Here is a 13,868-nt window from a genome sequence, read left to right as displayed (position 1 = left end):
CAGACAAGTACATAGAAATTCATAAACCTGCAAGGACAAAATTAATACTCTTAGATTCTGTGTTGTTTGGTTACTAGACATTAGACTATTATTACACCATTTGGAGAATGGAATCTCAAGAGTATTTCTTCCAACCATTTATTTCTTTAAAATTATTACCATCATTACTTTTATTTCTTTTTTTTCTTCTTCTTCTTTTTTTTTTTTTTTGCTACAGATTCAACCATACAAAGAGCCCAGCAAGTAGTGTTCATGCATGTAAATAGTTTTGGATATTTTGGTACACTGGTTGCAAAAGTTTAGCTCAAGTGCTCAAGGCTGATTGGTTGCTTGCTGGGTACTGCCTTAGCTTAGTGCATATAACTAGAACTTAGAGTGGATGCAAACCTCTTTCTGAAATGTGGCTCAGGATTTAAATGGAATAGGAACAATTCAAAGAGAACTACAGAATATCAAAGCAGTAAATACAGTGTAAGAAGAGATGGAGAGAGAAATGTCAACTCACATCATTCCAGCCTTCCTCTGCCACCACCTCCTGGGGGAGGTCCTCCCCTACGGCCTGGTCAAACATCCAGAGGAAGAGGGGTAGGGCCAGGCGGTACTCCCGCTGCACCCCCTGCAGGCTCTGCACCACGGAGTAGAGCATGGCGCCTCGCTTGGACACCGGCCGGAGCTGGTCCCGGATGTTCTCCAGCCGATCCAGGACCGCCTCGGCCTCCTGGAGCCGGGCAAAGACGGCCTCCTTGTGGTCCACGATGGAGTTGACATACTCGGTGTGGGAGGTGATCTCTTGGGAGGACACTTCCCCCTCCAACACCTGCAGGAGCTTGTCCTCCAGGGCCTAGAACAAGGTTGATGGCGAGTTAGATTACCTTGAGTTCAATTTCTCACTTCATGATTTGTTTCAAGGTGATCATTTGCTATAATTGCTGAATTCTACTGTAATCATGTTTTTTCATTACAACATATGAAGGTCACGTTTGATAATGAATGCCTTTCAATTTACTTTTTAGTTTTCCTGTCATAATGTAGAGTTGTACAACAAAGACATGTTTGGTAAGGTACATCATATTTATTTTGTCATCTTGGGGGCACTCTGAGGTAGACATATTTTTGTTATGGGAGTATCAAATCATCAGAGTGCACAAATGTATTTAAAAAAATATATATAAGATACAATTTTCCACAAGACCTGCATAATGTTGCTTAGGAAATAGGAGTGTATCTGACATTTTATCAAAATCATCATGCCACAGAAATAAACAGAAAAGGCCAAAGGCATAAACAGTAACCTACAATAACAAACTACATGTATCTGACGATGAGAACCAATTTATTTGAAAGACATGTAACCGTACCTGTTTAGCAACAGAGTATAATAATCAAGATAGAAAGTTGCCAATCTTATGAACTCCACCCAAACATCCCACCCACTGGCAATATTAGACATAGAGGCTGGACCAACCTTGAGGGTCTGCTTGTGTTGCTGGATGGCCCGTAGGACCCGCTTCTTCTCCAGATAGAGATGTGGCATGACACGCCCAAAGGCGCGATCCAGTAGGTCCTCTCTCAGCATCTCAGGGGAGGCGTTGTAGTTGACCAGCGTGGTGGCCGAGGCAGTCCGGGCACTCAGGTCAGGGAACATGCAGGTGGTGGCCAGGGTCACCCGGAAGTTCTCGTGACCCAGCAGACGGCGGCCGCAGTACTTGATGAGACGGGCATCTGTTGGTTTGTGAGAGAGAAGCTTTGCTATTAATTCAAAAATGTACATGTATATTTCTGAAAATAAAATGCTCATATTTCCACGAATGTATGCAACTCTTCTCAAGTGTAAACATTATGCCTTGCTCAGGTGCAAAAGGGGCTAACCATAAGAGATATAAGTTCACAAGAAAAGCTTGTCATAGTGACAATGTTATATCTTTTCCATTTTGTTTTTTGTTTTTCATATGTATTTTTTTATGTAGTTTTTTTCTTACCATTTTCACAATTTGAAGAAGAATGAACTCTATACCGGAGATTCATTGAAGCAAAAAGAGTGAAAACATACATGGCTGTTCAGTTTTGTACTAACCTTGTCTACAACAGTCAAAGCAAATCATACAGCCACAAGTGTATCAAGGGAACCAAAGGCACATCAAGAAGGTGAGAGAAGTCTACAAGGTACTCTGGCATGGAGCATGGAGTGATATCTTGGTAGATATTTGAGAGGGGGAGGGGAAGGTGAACTTTAATAGCTATGTTTATATTTTTGGGGGGTCAAATCATAACACATTAAGTTAAGAAAAGATTGTTGACTTACCTCCACTGCCACCTTCCTCCGTTCCATGGTTAGCATGGTGAATGAGTGGTGCAGACATAGAGTCTACACACTCTTCGCTGTTCATCATCAACAGAGGGCGTCCTCCAAGAATGGCCTTCTCAATGCGCACCACAATGGAAGGGTCAAACCTTGAAACATAAATCATAAGGATACATTGGTTTAGTATGGTGGAAAAATAATTTTACTAAGTCTGCTGCGCCCCAAGATATATTGCAGAGTCTATAGACAGTGGAATATTCAAGAAATAACATTTTAGTCTCTGTAACTTTTTTTTTGCTCATCCTATTTTTTTTCTTTTTAAGTAATGAAAAAAACAAACAAACAAGGATGTATGCAAAGGAAGATGAATGGATAACAAAATGAAATGACTATGAAATGTCATGTTAATCACACAAAAAACTTCCAAAACACTTGAAGTATTTTTCCCCCCTTTTTTGAATACCATGTCAGGAGATTGATTTCTTGAACAAATTATTCTTTAACCTATTGAGGGCGAGTCCCGAGTATACTCAGGCAGGGGTCTATGGTAAATGTGTGTTGTGGCAAAATCAGTCCGTCCTCAACGGTTAAACACCAATATTTCACCAATGGGCCTAAATCTTTCTGCAGAAATTCCTCTATGCATTACAATGTAGTTTCTTGTGCTGATCATGCACTTTGAGGTCTTGAACAATGATTCTGATTGGTCACACACTGACTGCAGGAAGTATCATAAAGCCATCAATGATGGTCCTCTGTAAACCTGATACTAAAAACAAGCATACAACATGTATTCACTTTAATACAGTGTACACTGGAAAGAGACATGCAGATACAGGCGAAATAAACACACAACAAAAGTTTGAACTGGTGAACAGCAAACTGTATCATAAAACATGCATCGCACAATGCTGAAGCAAATAGTGCTAACATGAAATACAACAGTCACAGCAATAATGAATGTAATCAAATCCCCACCCATCCCCTTTTAAAAGAAACTAGAAATGTCGCTACGGCGACTGATGCCTCCGCCATAATGCATGATTCTCCCAATAGGTGTATAGTACAATGTCTTGACAATGTGTGATGACAGTTTCACATAACTGGCAAAATATCGAAATAACAGGTTTGTCAGAAATATCTTGAATGTTCACTTTCCACGAACTGGGTTTGCTATACAGTGTAATTGTCTATTAAAGAGTGCAGGTACACATATTTGGGGAATTGAAAATTTTTACTTGACTTCTGACCGACCTTATTGTTTATGCATTGAGTATAATTTTCAAGGTATGAAGAGTGTAATTACAGTACAAAATATTTTTTTTTTCATTTAAACCTGACCTTTGACCCTTAACCTTTGACCTTTGACCTTCTGGCTGGACATTTCCAAGAGAATCTCCATCAAGTAATACATGTACATATATCAAACACTTTTAAAACTAATAATGCAATCATTGCATATACTAGTATACATGTATGAGGGAAATACAGCAGTAATATTTTGAGGAGTTGACCTTGACCTTTGAACCCCTGACTATTGACCCATGACCCCTAAATTCCCTAGATAATCCCTGCCAGTCAGTACATGCATATGTACCATATTCCATGAAGATACATTGTTGCAAGAAAAGTGATATTGAAACATTTTCACCTAACCTTTGACCTTTTGACCTTTGACCTTATGACATGAAACTCTCTCTGGAGAATCCTTACGCAGTAGTACATGTCTACACTAAGTTTCAAGAAAATAACTGCGGGCATTGCATAGATATGGGGGAAATAGCAACATTTTTAGCATTTGACCTTGACCTTTTGACCTTTGACCTCTTGTCAATGTCACTAGAATCTACTCAACTAATTGTCCCATCATACATCATCCCTGGACCAAGTTTGGTGAAAGCTGCTTCATCTATTTTTGAGTTATCACATAAACAGATAAATTTTAGGATTTGACCTTGAACTTTGACCTTTGACCTCTGTCTGATTTCACTGAAAAACTAATCAAGTAATTGTCCCATCATACATCATCCTCCAACAAAGTTTGGTGAAATTTGCTCCATACAGTCTTGAGTTATCGCATAAATGGATACAATTTCATGATTTGACCTTGACCTTTGACCTTTGACCTTTAGCCGATTTCACCCAAAATCTTATCAAATCGTTGCCCCATCATACTTCATACTTGGACCAAGTTTGGTAAAATTCCAGTAAATATTACTCAAGTTATCGCGTAAACGAAAGCGGACGGACGTACGGACGTACGGACGTACAGACGTACGGATGTACGTACGGACGTACGTACGGACGTACGTACGGACAGACGGACAACCGAAAACATAATGCCTCCGGCACCACTTCGTGGCGGAGGCATAAAAAAAAGAACATCATCATATCACAAATGTAATTTACTTTTCTTTATGATATATTGATTTAAAGAACAGCGCAAACCACACAAGACTTTTACTCCAAACAATTAAAGACCTACCCAAGTTTATTTTCCACATGACTATTGTGTGCATGGACAGTAATAAAAACAATGGGGATAAGGGAGAATGGTCAGTTCAATAACAATAAGATAAAAAGTCAGGTTAGCAGAAACAAGAAAATGATTTATCAGCTATAATAAAGTTCCATTTAGTACAAAACAGAGTGACATTTCATAAATGTTTTGAACTGTATGAGAAAAGAAAAAATGCATGCATTATGTATAACATGTCAAAATAGAGGCAGTACATAATGTGAAATGATAAACAATGCATAAATGTAATACTGAATTAGATTAGGTGTTATAGCAGCTATCATTAGTATCAGTTTAGACAGAAACAAAGGCAATCACCGGTACACAGGCCTACTTAATGCAAAATGGATGTCAACTATGAAAGTCAATCATGATTCCTCTCATTTGTTTTAATCATATTCCTCCTCCTGTCTTTCCAAGGTCGTCAACTTTGTAGGACAAAACTTTCATTCACAAAATAACTTTGAGAATGTCAATAGAGTGTTCATGTACTACTACAAATTTCTTCTCCCATAACCACCATTTAAGATATCTATAACTTTAGTCTTTAACATTGTATAAACCAATATAAAAGGGAGAATTTCCTTAAAATCATACCAACACTAAATTGATATGAAGTTACATTTAAAAAGATACACTAGGAAGGAGATTGGTCCATTACAAAGAAATAGCCAACATGTCTATGAAAACACAAGACAAGAAAATTGAACTTGTAAAACAGATACAAACCTGTGACTAGACACAGCATATCAAATACAAATGTACTGTGGTGATCATACAACAGCACTTTGTGTGTTCATATCTAATGGTGATAGCTATAAAGTGTGTGTGCTGCAGTACAAAGCAGTCAAACTTTTCAAGTGTGAATGGCTATGGGGAAAAATAGAATCTTAAACTGTGCAAAGTGCCTAATATCTAGCCTAATATACATTGACATAAAGTGTATGTATACAACTATAACGCCAAGTGTAGTGAATGGATTAAGTTAATCACGAAGTGCAGAAGCTTAAAGTTAGAAAACATATGAAAGTGCATATGTCTGTTTAGGTGGAGAGTAAGTTGAACTTAATAACGCAATCCATTCTACTAATTCAAGTTCTTTCTATTTTTTCCTTATCGCCCCTTTTGTTCTTACAATATATCTTATCTAGAAGTAATTGATGCATTACTAGAAAATACAGATATTCAACATACTGGCAGTGTAAGGGTACATGCAAAGAATAAATGAAGAAAAAAAAAAACATAGGTGAAGAGATGTTTATTTTGGAGCGGTAAAGAAAAAGTACAAGTATGCCTAATGTTTCTGTGCATTGTTATAAAGTATACACTGTATTCATTACAAACTGATATGCTTGACACCATGTCACAATGATGCTGCCTACATTTTCTGCACAGAGTTCAACCATGACATCAACCAAGTAATCAATATCATGTAGCGAACAATTAAATCATCATGCAATGCTTATTTCTTTTTTATTGAGTCTGACAGTATCAAACTTTCAAACTGCTAACAGAAAGCGAAAGTGAAGTACATCAGTGTAGTGTTTTTGAATGGTGTTCAGTGCAGCTGTGTACTGTGCATGTTTGCCTACATTTTATATAGTGTGGTAATCATAGAATGATGCGTGAAACAGAACTGCGAGAGCAGTTCACAGTGAATGTGGGTGCAGAAATCCTGTCCACACTTAAGTTTCCACAGCAGCTAATGCAGGTGAGCTCTACAATATAGCAGTGACATAATATATGGCAAGGAATTAGGAAGGGCTGGTTTACAGACCAGCCTAAAATCATGATAGAATCATAAACTGATGGTGACTGTTTGGTAATACGTTTTGGTGTATGACATTTGCTCAAAGATGCGTGTAAACTTTGATTTGTTCATTTTGCATTTATGTAACCTGAGTAATAATAATGATGATGAAAAGCTACATGTACTTGAGTCTGTCAGAACATACATGTATTATGGACTAGCCTTGCAAAGGTGTCTGAAATTAGCAGAGATATGCTTGATACAGTGCATGCATACTGTGTTGTGCACTTAACAATGTGAATGCAGTTATCCTATTCAACATGCATGCTTGCTAATGAAATCCCCAAGTATCAAAGCAACAGAGAGATATTTGTGCTTATTACTACAGTTCATGCCATGTTATTGTGCTGCTACTCTGTGGATTAACCTAACAGCTGCTCATAAAAGGCCCAAGATATCAAACTATCATTACAGTCATGTACCTACTGTACTTTCAGTGCACAATCTGCATGCAAGTTGTTAAATACAGTATCCATGCAATCACTATCAATAGCCATAATATGCCAGCTTTCATTTCATTTTCAAAGCAGAGAGCAACAGATATGTTATGATTTGACAATAATGAACGCCCACATCACTTTGTTTCTTGATGAATGGTTTTATGAGAGTTTCTGTGAAGGTGCTTTTGGATGGCTTTCCATGTAATTTTTAACAAACTGTAAATGGTATGAATCACGTAAAGAAATTTCCCACTAGGGACGATTTGCAAAAAATAATATATTAATTCTCTCTTATTTTTCACAATTCAGGGCTTATAGGTGTTGTAGTGTCTATATTTAATCTGGAGCTTCTCATACTTTTACACGGACACAAATGTATGTGGTTCAAGCAGTATGCATTTAAAATGAAGGTGTCATTAAACTGAGTCTTCAAGACACATGAGTGAGATACAACAGAGGTGTAGTGAGTGATTCCTGACTTGAATGTGGCAATGTGAAATGTTTGCATTACCATCATTATCTGTTTGTAAATCCTCCAACTATCTACATCAATTCGTTGTCTACAAGAATTCTTCAGTGACAGTGCAACATTCCGAGGGAGAAAAATACTGCGTAGAGGCTGTCATGCAATGCAGAGCTCTAGATATCTTGTAACATGCCATGCAGCGTGACTAGGTGAGTGCAAAGCTAGGGGGAAAGTGTAACTGCAGTCTCTTGTAATGGGGTGTGTATGTGTGCTTCAAAGAGAACATGCAAGTTCATGCAGGGGAGAATCTTACAATTCAAACGTGTCTTTTGAATAGACATGAATTTGCTGGTGACGCCTACAAAACAAAATAGGGGGAAAGAGGACATAAGCACATTGTGAATGTGAGGATAATATCAGAGAGTTAACACATAACAGCTAAAACAATTTCCAAATTAATGCATGCATAACAGAAATCAGGACAAAATAATGGCCAGTCAAAATACCACATCTCCAACATATCAAATTCTCCAACACAGCCCACAACATACAGTTTAACATTCAAATTAACTGACAAAAAAAGAAAATAAAAATAGATAAACAAATGTATGAATTACAATCACAAGTCAACATTAAAACACAAACAGACATATTTTAGTTTCCCCAAGACAGTCAAAACAAAAGAAATGACAACATCTGTTAGACCCTAACACAAAAATTAATAAATTGAAAATATAAAGTTCAATCTGAGTTTAATAGCACAAAAGTTTCAATATTTCATTTTCATGTATTATGTATACTAAAAACTCTGTTTAAGTCTTAGCGCTAAATCATAGTGTTAAGTTTCATTAAAGTACATCCAGCATCAAAATATGAAAATGTATATAAAAAAAATATATATATATATTCTTACAATGAAGGCACAATATTAAAAAGTCTAGTAAGCAGGTACAAAAAACTCTTTAGCATATTAACAAACACTTTCAAAGTTAAAGGAATGCAGTCTTTACTTACCATCTGCAGTATGAATTAATCCATATGAGGTGAAAACGATGAGAGGGCAGTTGATATGGTGGGTGAACCAGATAAGATGGAGAATGAGAAAAAAAGAAACATCACATGATTAAGGCAATGCCCATACACCAAAATGACTTGGTATGCATGTATTGGAAAAAAAAATACATCTGATAATAGGAATGACATTCAGGCACTCAATACACATGTGTTCATGTATATCAATGGGACCATACTTTCAGGTAAGGGTACAGGTATATAATTTCTTCTCTTTGCTCAACAGTATTGTGTATTTTTATGAAAGTACATTGTACAATGTTGCAAGCTTTCTCCTGATAAATATTATGACCTGTGATAAAAAAAACAAAACAAAACAAAAAAACTAAACACTTGGACAGTTACACATACACTGTCAACTATCCTAGAGATGGAACATCTTCAATGGTCATGTGATGTTTATCTTTAAATGGGTGTCAGCGAGGTAAGACATATCGTTTCGGACTGTGATGCAGCACCTGCTTATCTTGACCATGGTTTACCATTTTGACTACACTTTTATTAACTTAAGGATACTCTATGATTCATATCAGTGGGAATGAAGACTCTGAAAAAGGATAAGTTTGCTCCTAACCTTGAGTGCATGTCAATGTTGACCAGTCTGTGTTGGTAGATCATCCTCCTGAGCCAACGCACACCCTCCATGTCAGGGTCAATCAGGTACGGAGGTCGTTGCCATGACGACTTCTGAATGGCAAGGTTCTCCATCTGCCGCAGACTTAGACCTGTCGGGGATGAAGAACATTTTAACTAGGCGTCATTCCCTGATTGGTATCAGTGCGATCGGTAACTAGCTTTCTTCCAGATAAGCTCAGATGACATGAAGTTGTCAATGAATATGATAGAACAGGTAGAAGGAATATGGTAATCTCATTGGTTGAGAGCAATGTATCAATTTTTACTGGCAGTATGCTTGATCACTGGAGACAGACACAGTAAATATGTTGGTGGGCATAGGCCTACAAGTACCTGTAAAAAAAAAAGTTTGTGTACTTATATCAAAGAGTTTGCACACTTTAATAGCAAGAGATGGCTAGCCATGCATCAGCAAACATGCATTCTTTATTTCATGCATCAATGATTACTGAGATGCATTGTTTCATCTATGGCAAGCTAGAAAGAGAGACTTGCAAATTGTCACAAATACAATAAATCAATGGATTTAATGCAAAATTTGTCACCAATCTGTAGAGCTAATGATGTATGCGTCTTTTTGTGCAGAAGGAACTGTATGCATGCAGTAACCACCGATGGAATTTAGCCTTTACCCACTTGTCTTCGTCTCTTGGGTCAAGCATTCCATAGCTACCTCATGCACACAATTCCTACTGACAAACTCAGACCTGTGCATCATTTGTATATTGTACAGAGGTGGAAGAACAAAAATTCACCTTTCATCCACCAGTCATGCACACAGTCCTCTCCGACAAGTAACTTGATCAGTGACTGGACGTAGCGCTGATACTCGGACGCTCCAATCTGAGGGAAGGCGTCAACAGAGTAGGCGTGCTGACTCTCAGCGATCCCACTCATAGCTGTGAATCCTCGCTGGGGCACGTCATCCCCTGCTGCCGCTGCCTGGTCGTTTTGTGGAGGGTCTTGGGCTTCTGCAAGTCACACAACGAATATCAGAAAAGTGATTACCAGAATTTCATGGAGCCATAATGCATCTCCATGTTCAGGGTAAATATCATTTGCTGTTAAAAATTTATTTTTTTCTCTCAATTTGAAACAGTATCTTATGAATGCGATTAAAAGAAACAAACAGGCTACTTAGTGTACACACATGTATCTATTAAGTGTACACACATGTATCTATTACTCTTTCCAGCAATCACACATTATTTTACGGTCATCACAAACTGCCACTTTGGACAGGACAATAATTTATATGGTTTTCCCACTCTAAGAGGGTGAAAGTTGATTTTGAATACAATTTTCATAGAGCAACAAGACAGCTTGAACATTAATTAATGCTTAACAGGATGGAAAGCATTTAACACCAGTCCTACTTCATAGATGTGAATTATCTAAAATGAGTCATCTTAGGGTTAAAGGTACACCTTACAAGGTACAACATGTCCAGTGACTAAGCTTGGATGGCTGTAAACACTTACTCTTGAAATTTCATGACACATTGGTTCAAAGGAACACAAGAACAAAGGACGAAATTGGCCTTACGTTAACCTGTTGAAGACTAGTCCGGAGTATACTAGGGCAGGTGTCTATGGGAAATGTGTGGTGTAGCAAAATCAGCCCATCATCAATGGTTAGTGTAGAAACACACACATATACTATCTAGTAAATGACCATGCACTGAGGTGAGAGAGAAATGAACAAACCTTGAGTTTGGGCAAGTAGGGCATCCATCTCCTCTTCTTTCTCCTTCATTTCCTGACTCTTCTCTTCTGTCAATCCTCCACCTTCTTCTCCTTCTTCCTGTCCTTCACCTTCTCCTTCTATCTCTCCCTTCTCCTGCCCTCCCTCGCCATCCTCACGTTCTGTCTGTCCTTCCATCCCACTCCCTTCTCTATTCGTCTCTTCCATTTCTCCCTTCTCTCCATCCCCTTCTTCCTGGTTCTCTTCGTCGTCGTCTTGACCGAGGTCCAGTGGTGGTACGGCGCTCTCGAACATCGCGGTGTTGGCCCTGGTCTTGGGTGAGGTGTGTATGGCCCACTCAACTATCCAACCTGTGGTCAGTGCACAAAACAGATGCAGATTGCTTTACTCAGAGCAACTATTGTCGGTCTACCACCTTGACTAAGACTGGGGCATCAATCAGTATGAATGCACTTTACAGCATGTAGAATGCAAATCACACTCTTTCCACTTAATATTAATGCGTATCAAGAAACGCAATGGGAAGACACAGGCAATAGAAATTAAGCACCTTCCAACTTATTCAAAACTACAATCAAATGTGCTATACATCGTCACAGACATCTTCATATGGCATGTTGCATCATGATTATACATTCATTCATGCTAAACATTAATTATAAACCAAATTCCAAGGCTATATAGCCATTTTCTTTGTTGTGTTTTGTTTTGCATTATTACATTTTGTTCTGGAGGGGGTTGGGAGAGGAAATGCACAGTGGACATTATCAAAAATCAACAAACTACATGCTAACAATATAATCACATCTCTTCCCAAATACATGTTCTTTAACTGGAAGCTATGATTTACTTTGCAGATAATCTAAATCCAAAAATCAGATTGCTGCTACAATGAGCAAGAGAGGAAAATTCTACTTTTCACTAATGTGGCAATAGATTTTCAACCCCAACATCACAGGTCTCTGTTCTGCATGACACCACTTGCCGAGTGCTACCTATCCTTGGCTCAACTCTCACCTTTCATGGGATCTATGGCATCTATCACCAGGGGGACTCCCCTCTCCTGGAGGCACAGTGGCCAGTGGACGGTCAACACTGACCGGCGGAACTTGGGGTCGTACGGCCCCAGGTAGGTGGCGAAGGCAGCTGCCATGGCCACGGCGCCCGAGATGGCAAACTCCCGCTGCGGCAGGGACTGGCAGATTTGGATGCAGTGCTGGTGCTCCATGGCCAGGATCTGATGCAGAAGAGATGTGGAGTGACATTACGATGGAGAAGAAATGTCCATGTTTAACCCTCAATGCTCTGTTTTGTTTGCTGATTGGCAAACATGCTGGATGGCATGCTTTCTTCAACATTGCACACAGGTGCATAAAAACTAATTATAATAATAATAATTAATTAATAATTAGACAAATTTGTATAGCGCAGCTACTATGTAAATATACTCTACTGCGCTGTGATGTAACAGAGCTCCTGTCACTGATTAGACACGTGAAAATAAATAACAAATTAATCAAAGGCTTCTGAAAAAAGATAAGTCTTCAATAAAGATTTGAAGACAACAAGTGATGATGCCTTCCTCAGTTTCTCAGGTAATTTATTCCAAAGTTTTGGAGCAGCACAGCTGAAGGCACAGTCCCCTAAAGTTACTTTCGTTTTTAAGTGAGATTGCTTTAGAAGCAACTTATCCTGTGTACTTCGTAAAACATGAGAATATGACTGTGATTTCATTGATATCAATTCTGATAAATAACCAGGTGCTTGACCATACAATACTTCATAAACAAATATCAAAATTTTAAATACAATTCTCTGTCTTACTGGCAACCAATGTAACTTCTTCAAAACAGGTGTAATATGTGAAAATTTATGTGAAAATATGTGAAAAAAATTGTCAATGAACAGAGATTGCCCAACCCCCTATGAGGTGCATGCTTTCTTCACCAATAGACACTGATCTTTGGAAATTAATTGTCAATGAACAGAGATTATAGAGTGCAAACTATAGAGCCTAATACTTTCTACACAAGTACACCCAGGTGTCTATAAACTCAATGTCAGTGAAAAAAGATTACCTAATCCCCTTAATCCCTATTGTGTCACCATGGCCATGCTGGTAGATTCTACTGAGTAGGCTTGCTCACTATACAACTGGGTTAAGGTTTGGAGGGATTACTGAAAGCTGATCAAAAGGCTGGGCATTAAAAGCTTAGTGCCTGGGTACACAAAGGGTAAAACGGTTGCTGATTGGCGCCTCAGTGCACCATTGTGATAGCACTGAATTTTGTACATTGAGACCCTAAACTGCCTGTCCATCTTGTCAAAACTAAATACCACCATAATATGACTGATGTACAGTTCAATAATCAGCATACTGAGTAGTTCTGACTTGTCTATCTTTGGACCTCGTATAAATTGTTCTGAGGATAACTGTTTAGCACAATGACATACATTTCATGAAAATTGTATAATTTGATTGTCACTTCCATTGATACAAGTCTTTAGTACGTATCTGCACTTCCTGTACCTGTCAATCTGGTGGATAGTACATAGTATCAAACAAACAAAAAGTTAGGTTGATGATATTTTCTAATCGGTAAACAATGAGACAATATCCCCCCCCCCCCTCCAAAAATGAAAAAAAAAAAAAAAAAAGTGCTATCTCACATGTCTGAATTTGTTGGCTGTGTCCAGTTGCTTGGTCATCTTTTTGGACAGGTCCTCCTGGTCATTCTTATCCACAGTGGCACTCTCAAAGCTCAGGGCCAGGTCCAGCAGTCTCTCTTCAAGGGCCTGCACAAGAATGAAAATTGAATCAGTATTCAAAGGACTGTCAGGGTATAGCTCATTCATACATGATGGTGAGTTGAATAGAGATGTACACAGGTTCTACATTATATTGGAATAGTTCAATGATG

The 13,868-nt window shown here is 38.3% G+C and overlaps 1 protein-coding gene across 1 annotated transcript in view; it reads right to left on the bottom strand.

The window, feature by feature from the left end:
* The window catches only part of LOC140229720 (uncharacterized), a 79,252-nt gene that overhangs the window by 1,017 nt on the left and 64,367 nt on the right, over nucleotides 1-13,868 (bottom strand). The window contains exons 71-78 of the mRNA XM_072309960.1: nucleotides 13,618-13,743; nucleotides 11,965-12,184; nucleotides 10,950-11,297; nucleotides 9,999-10,214; nucleotides 9,182-9,332; nucleotides 2,303-2,451; nucleotides 1,466-1,722; nucleotides 506-841 (exon numbers count right to left, since the gene is read on the bottom strand). Coding sequence (XP_072166061.1) covers nucleotides 506-841; nucleotides 1,466-1,722; nucleotides 2,303-2,451; nucleotides 9,182-9,332; nucleotides 9,999-10,214; nucleotides 10,950-11,297; nucleotides 11,965-12,184; nucleotides 13,618-13,743 — 1,803 coding nt within the window. The remainder of the gene's footprint in view (nucleotides 1-505; nucleotides 842-1,465; nucleotides 1,723-2,302; nucleotides 2,452-9,181; nucleotides 9,333-9,998; nucleotides 10,215-10,949; nucleotides 11,298-11,964; nucleotides 12,185-13,617; nucleotides 13,744-13,868) is intronic.

The sequence above is a fragment of the Diadema setosum genome, chromosome 6, assembly GCF_964275005.1.
Source record: "Diadema setosum chromosome 6, eeDiaSeto1, whole genome shotgun sequence".
NCBI lineage: Eukaryota > Metazoa > Echinodermata > Echinoidea > Diadematoida > Diadematidae > Diadema > Diadema setosum.
This window is presented reverse-complemented; position numbering and strand designations above follow the sequence as displayed.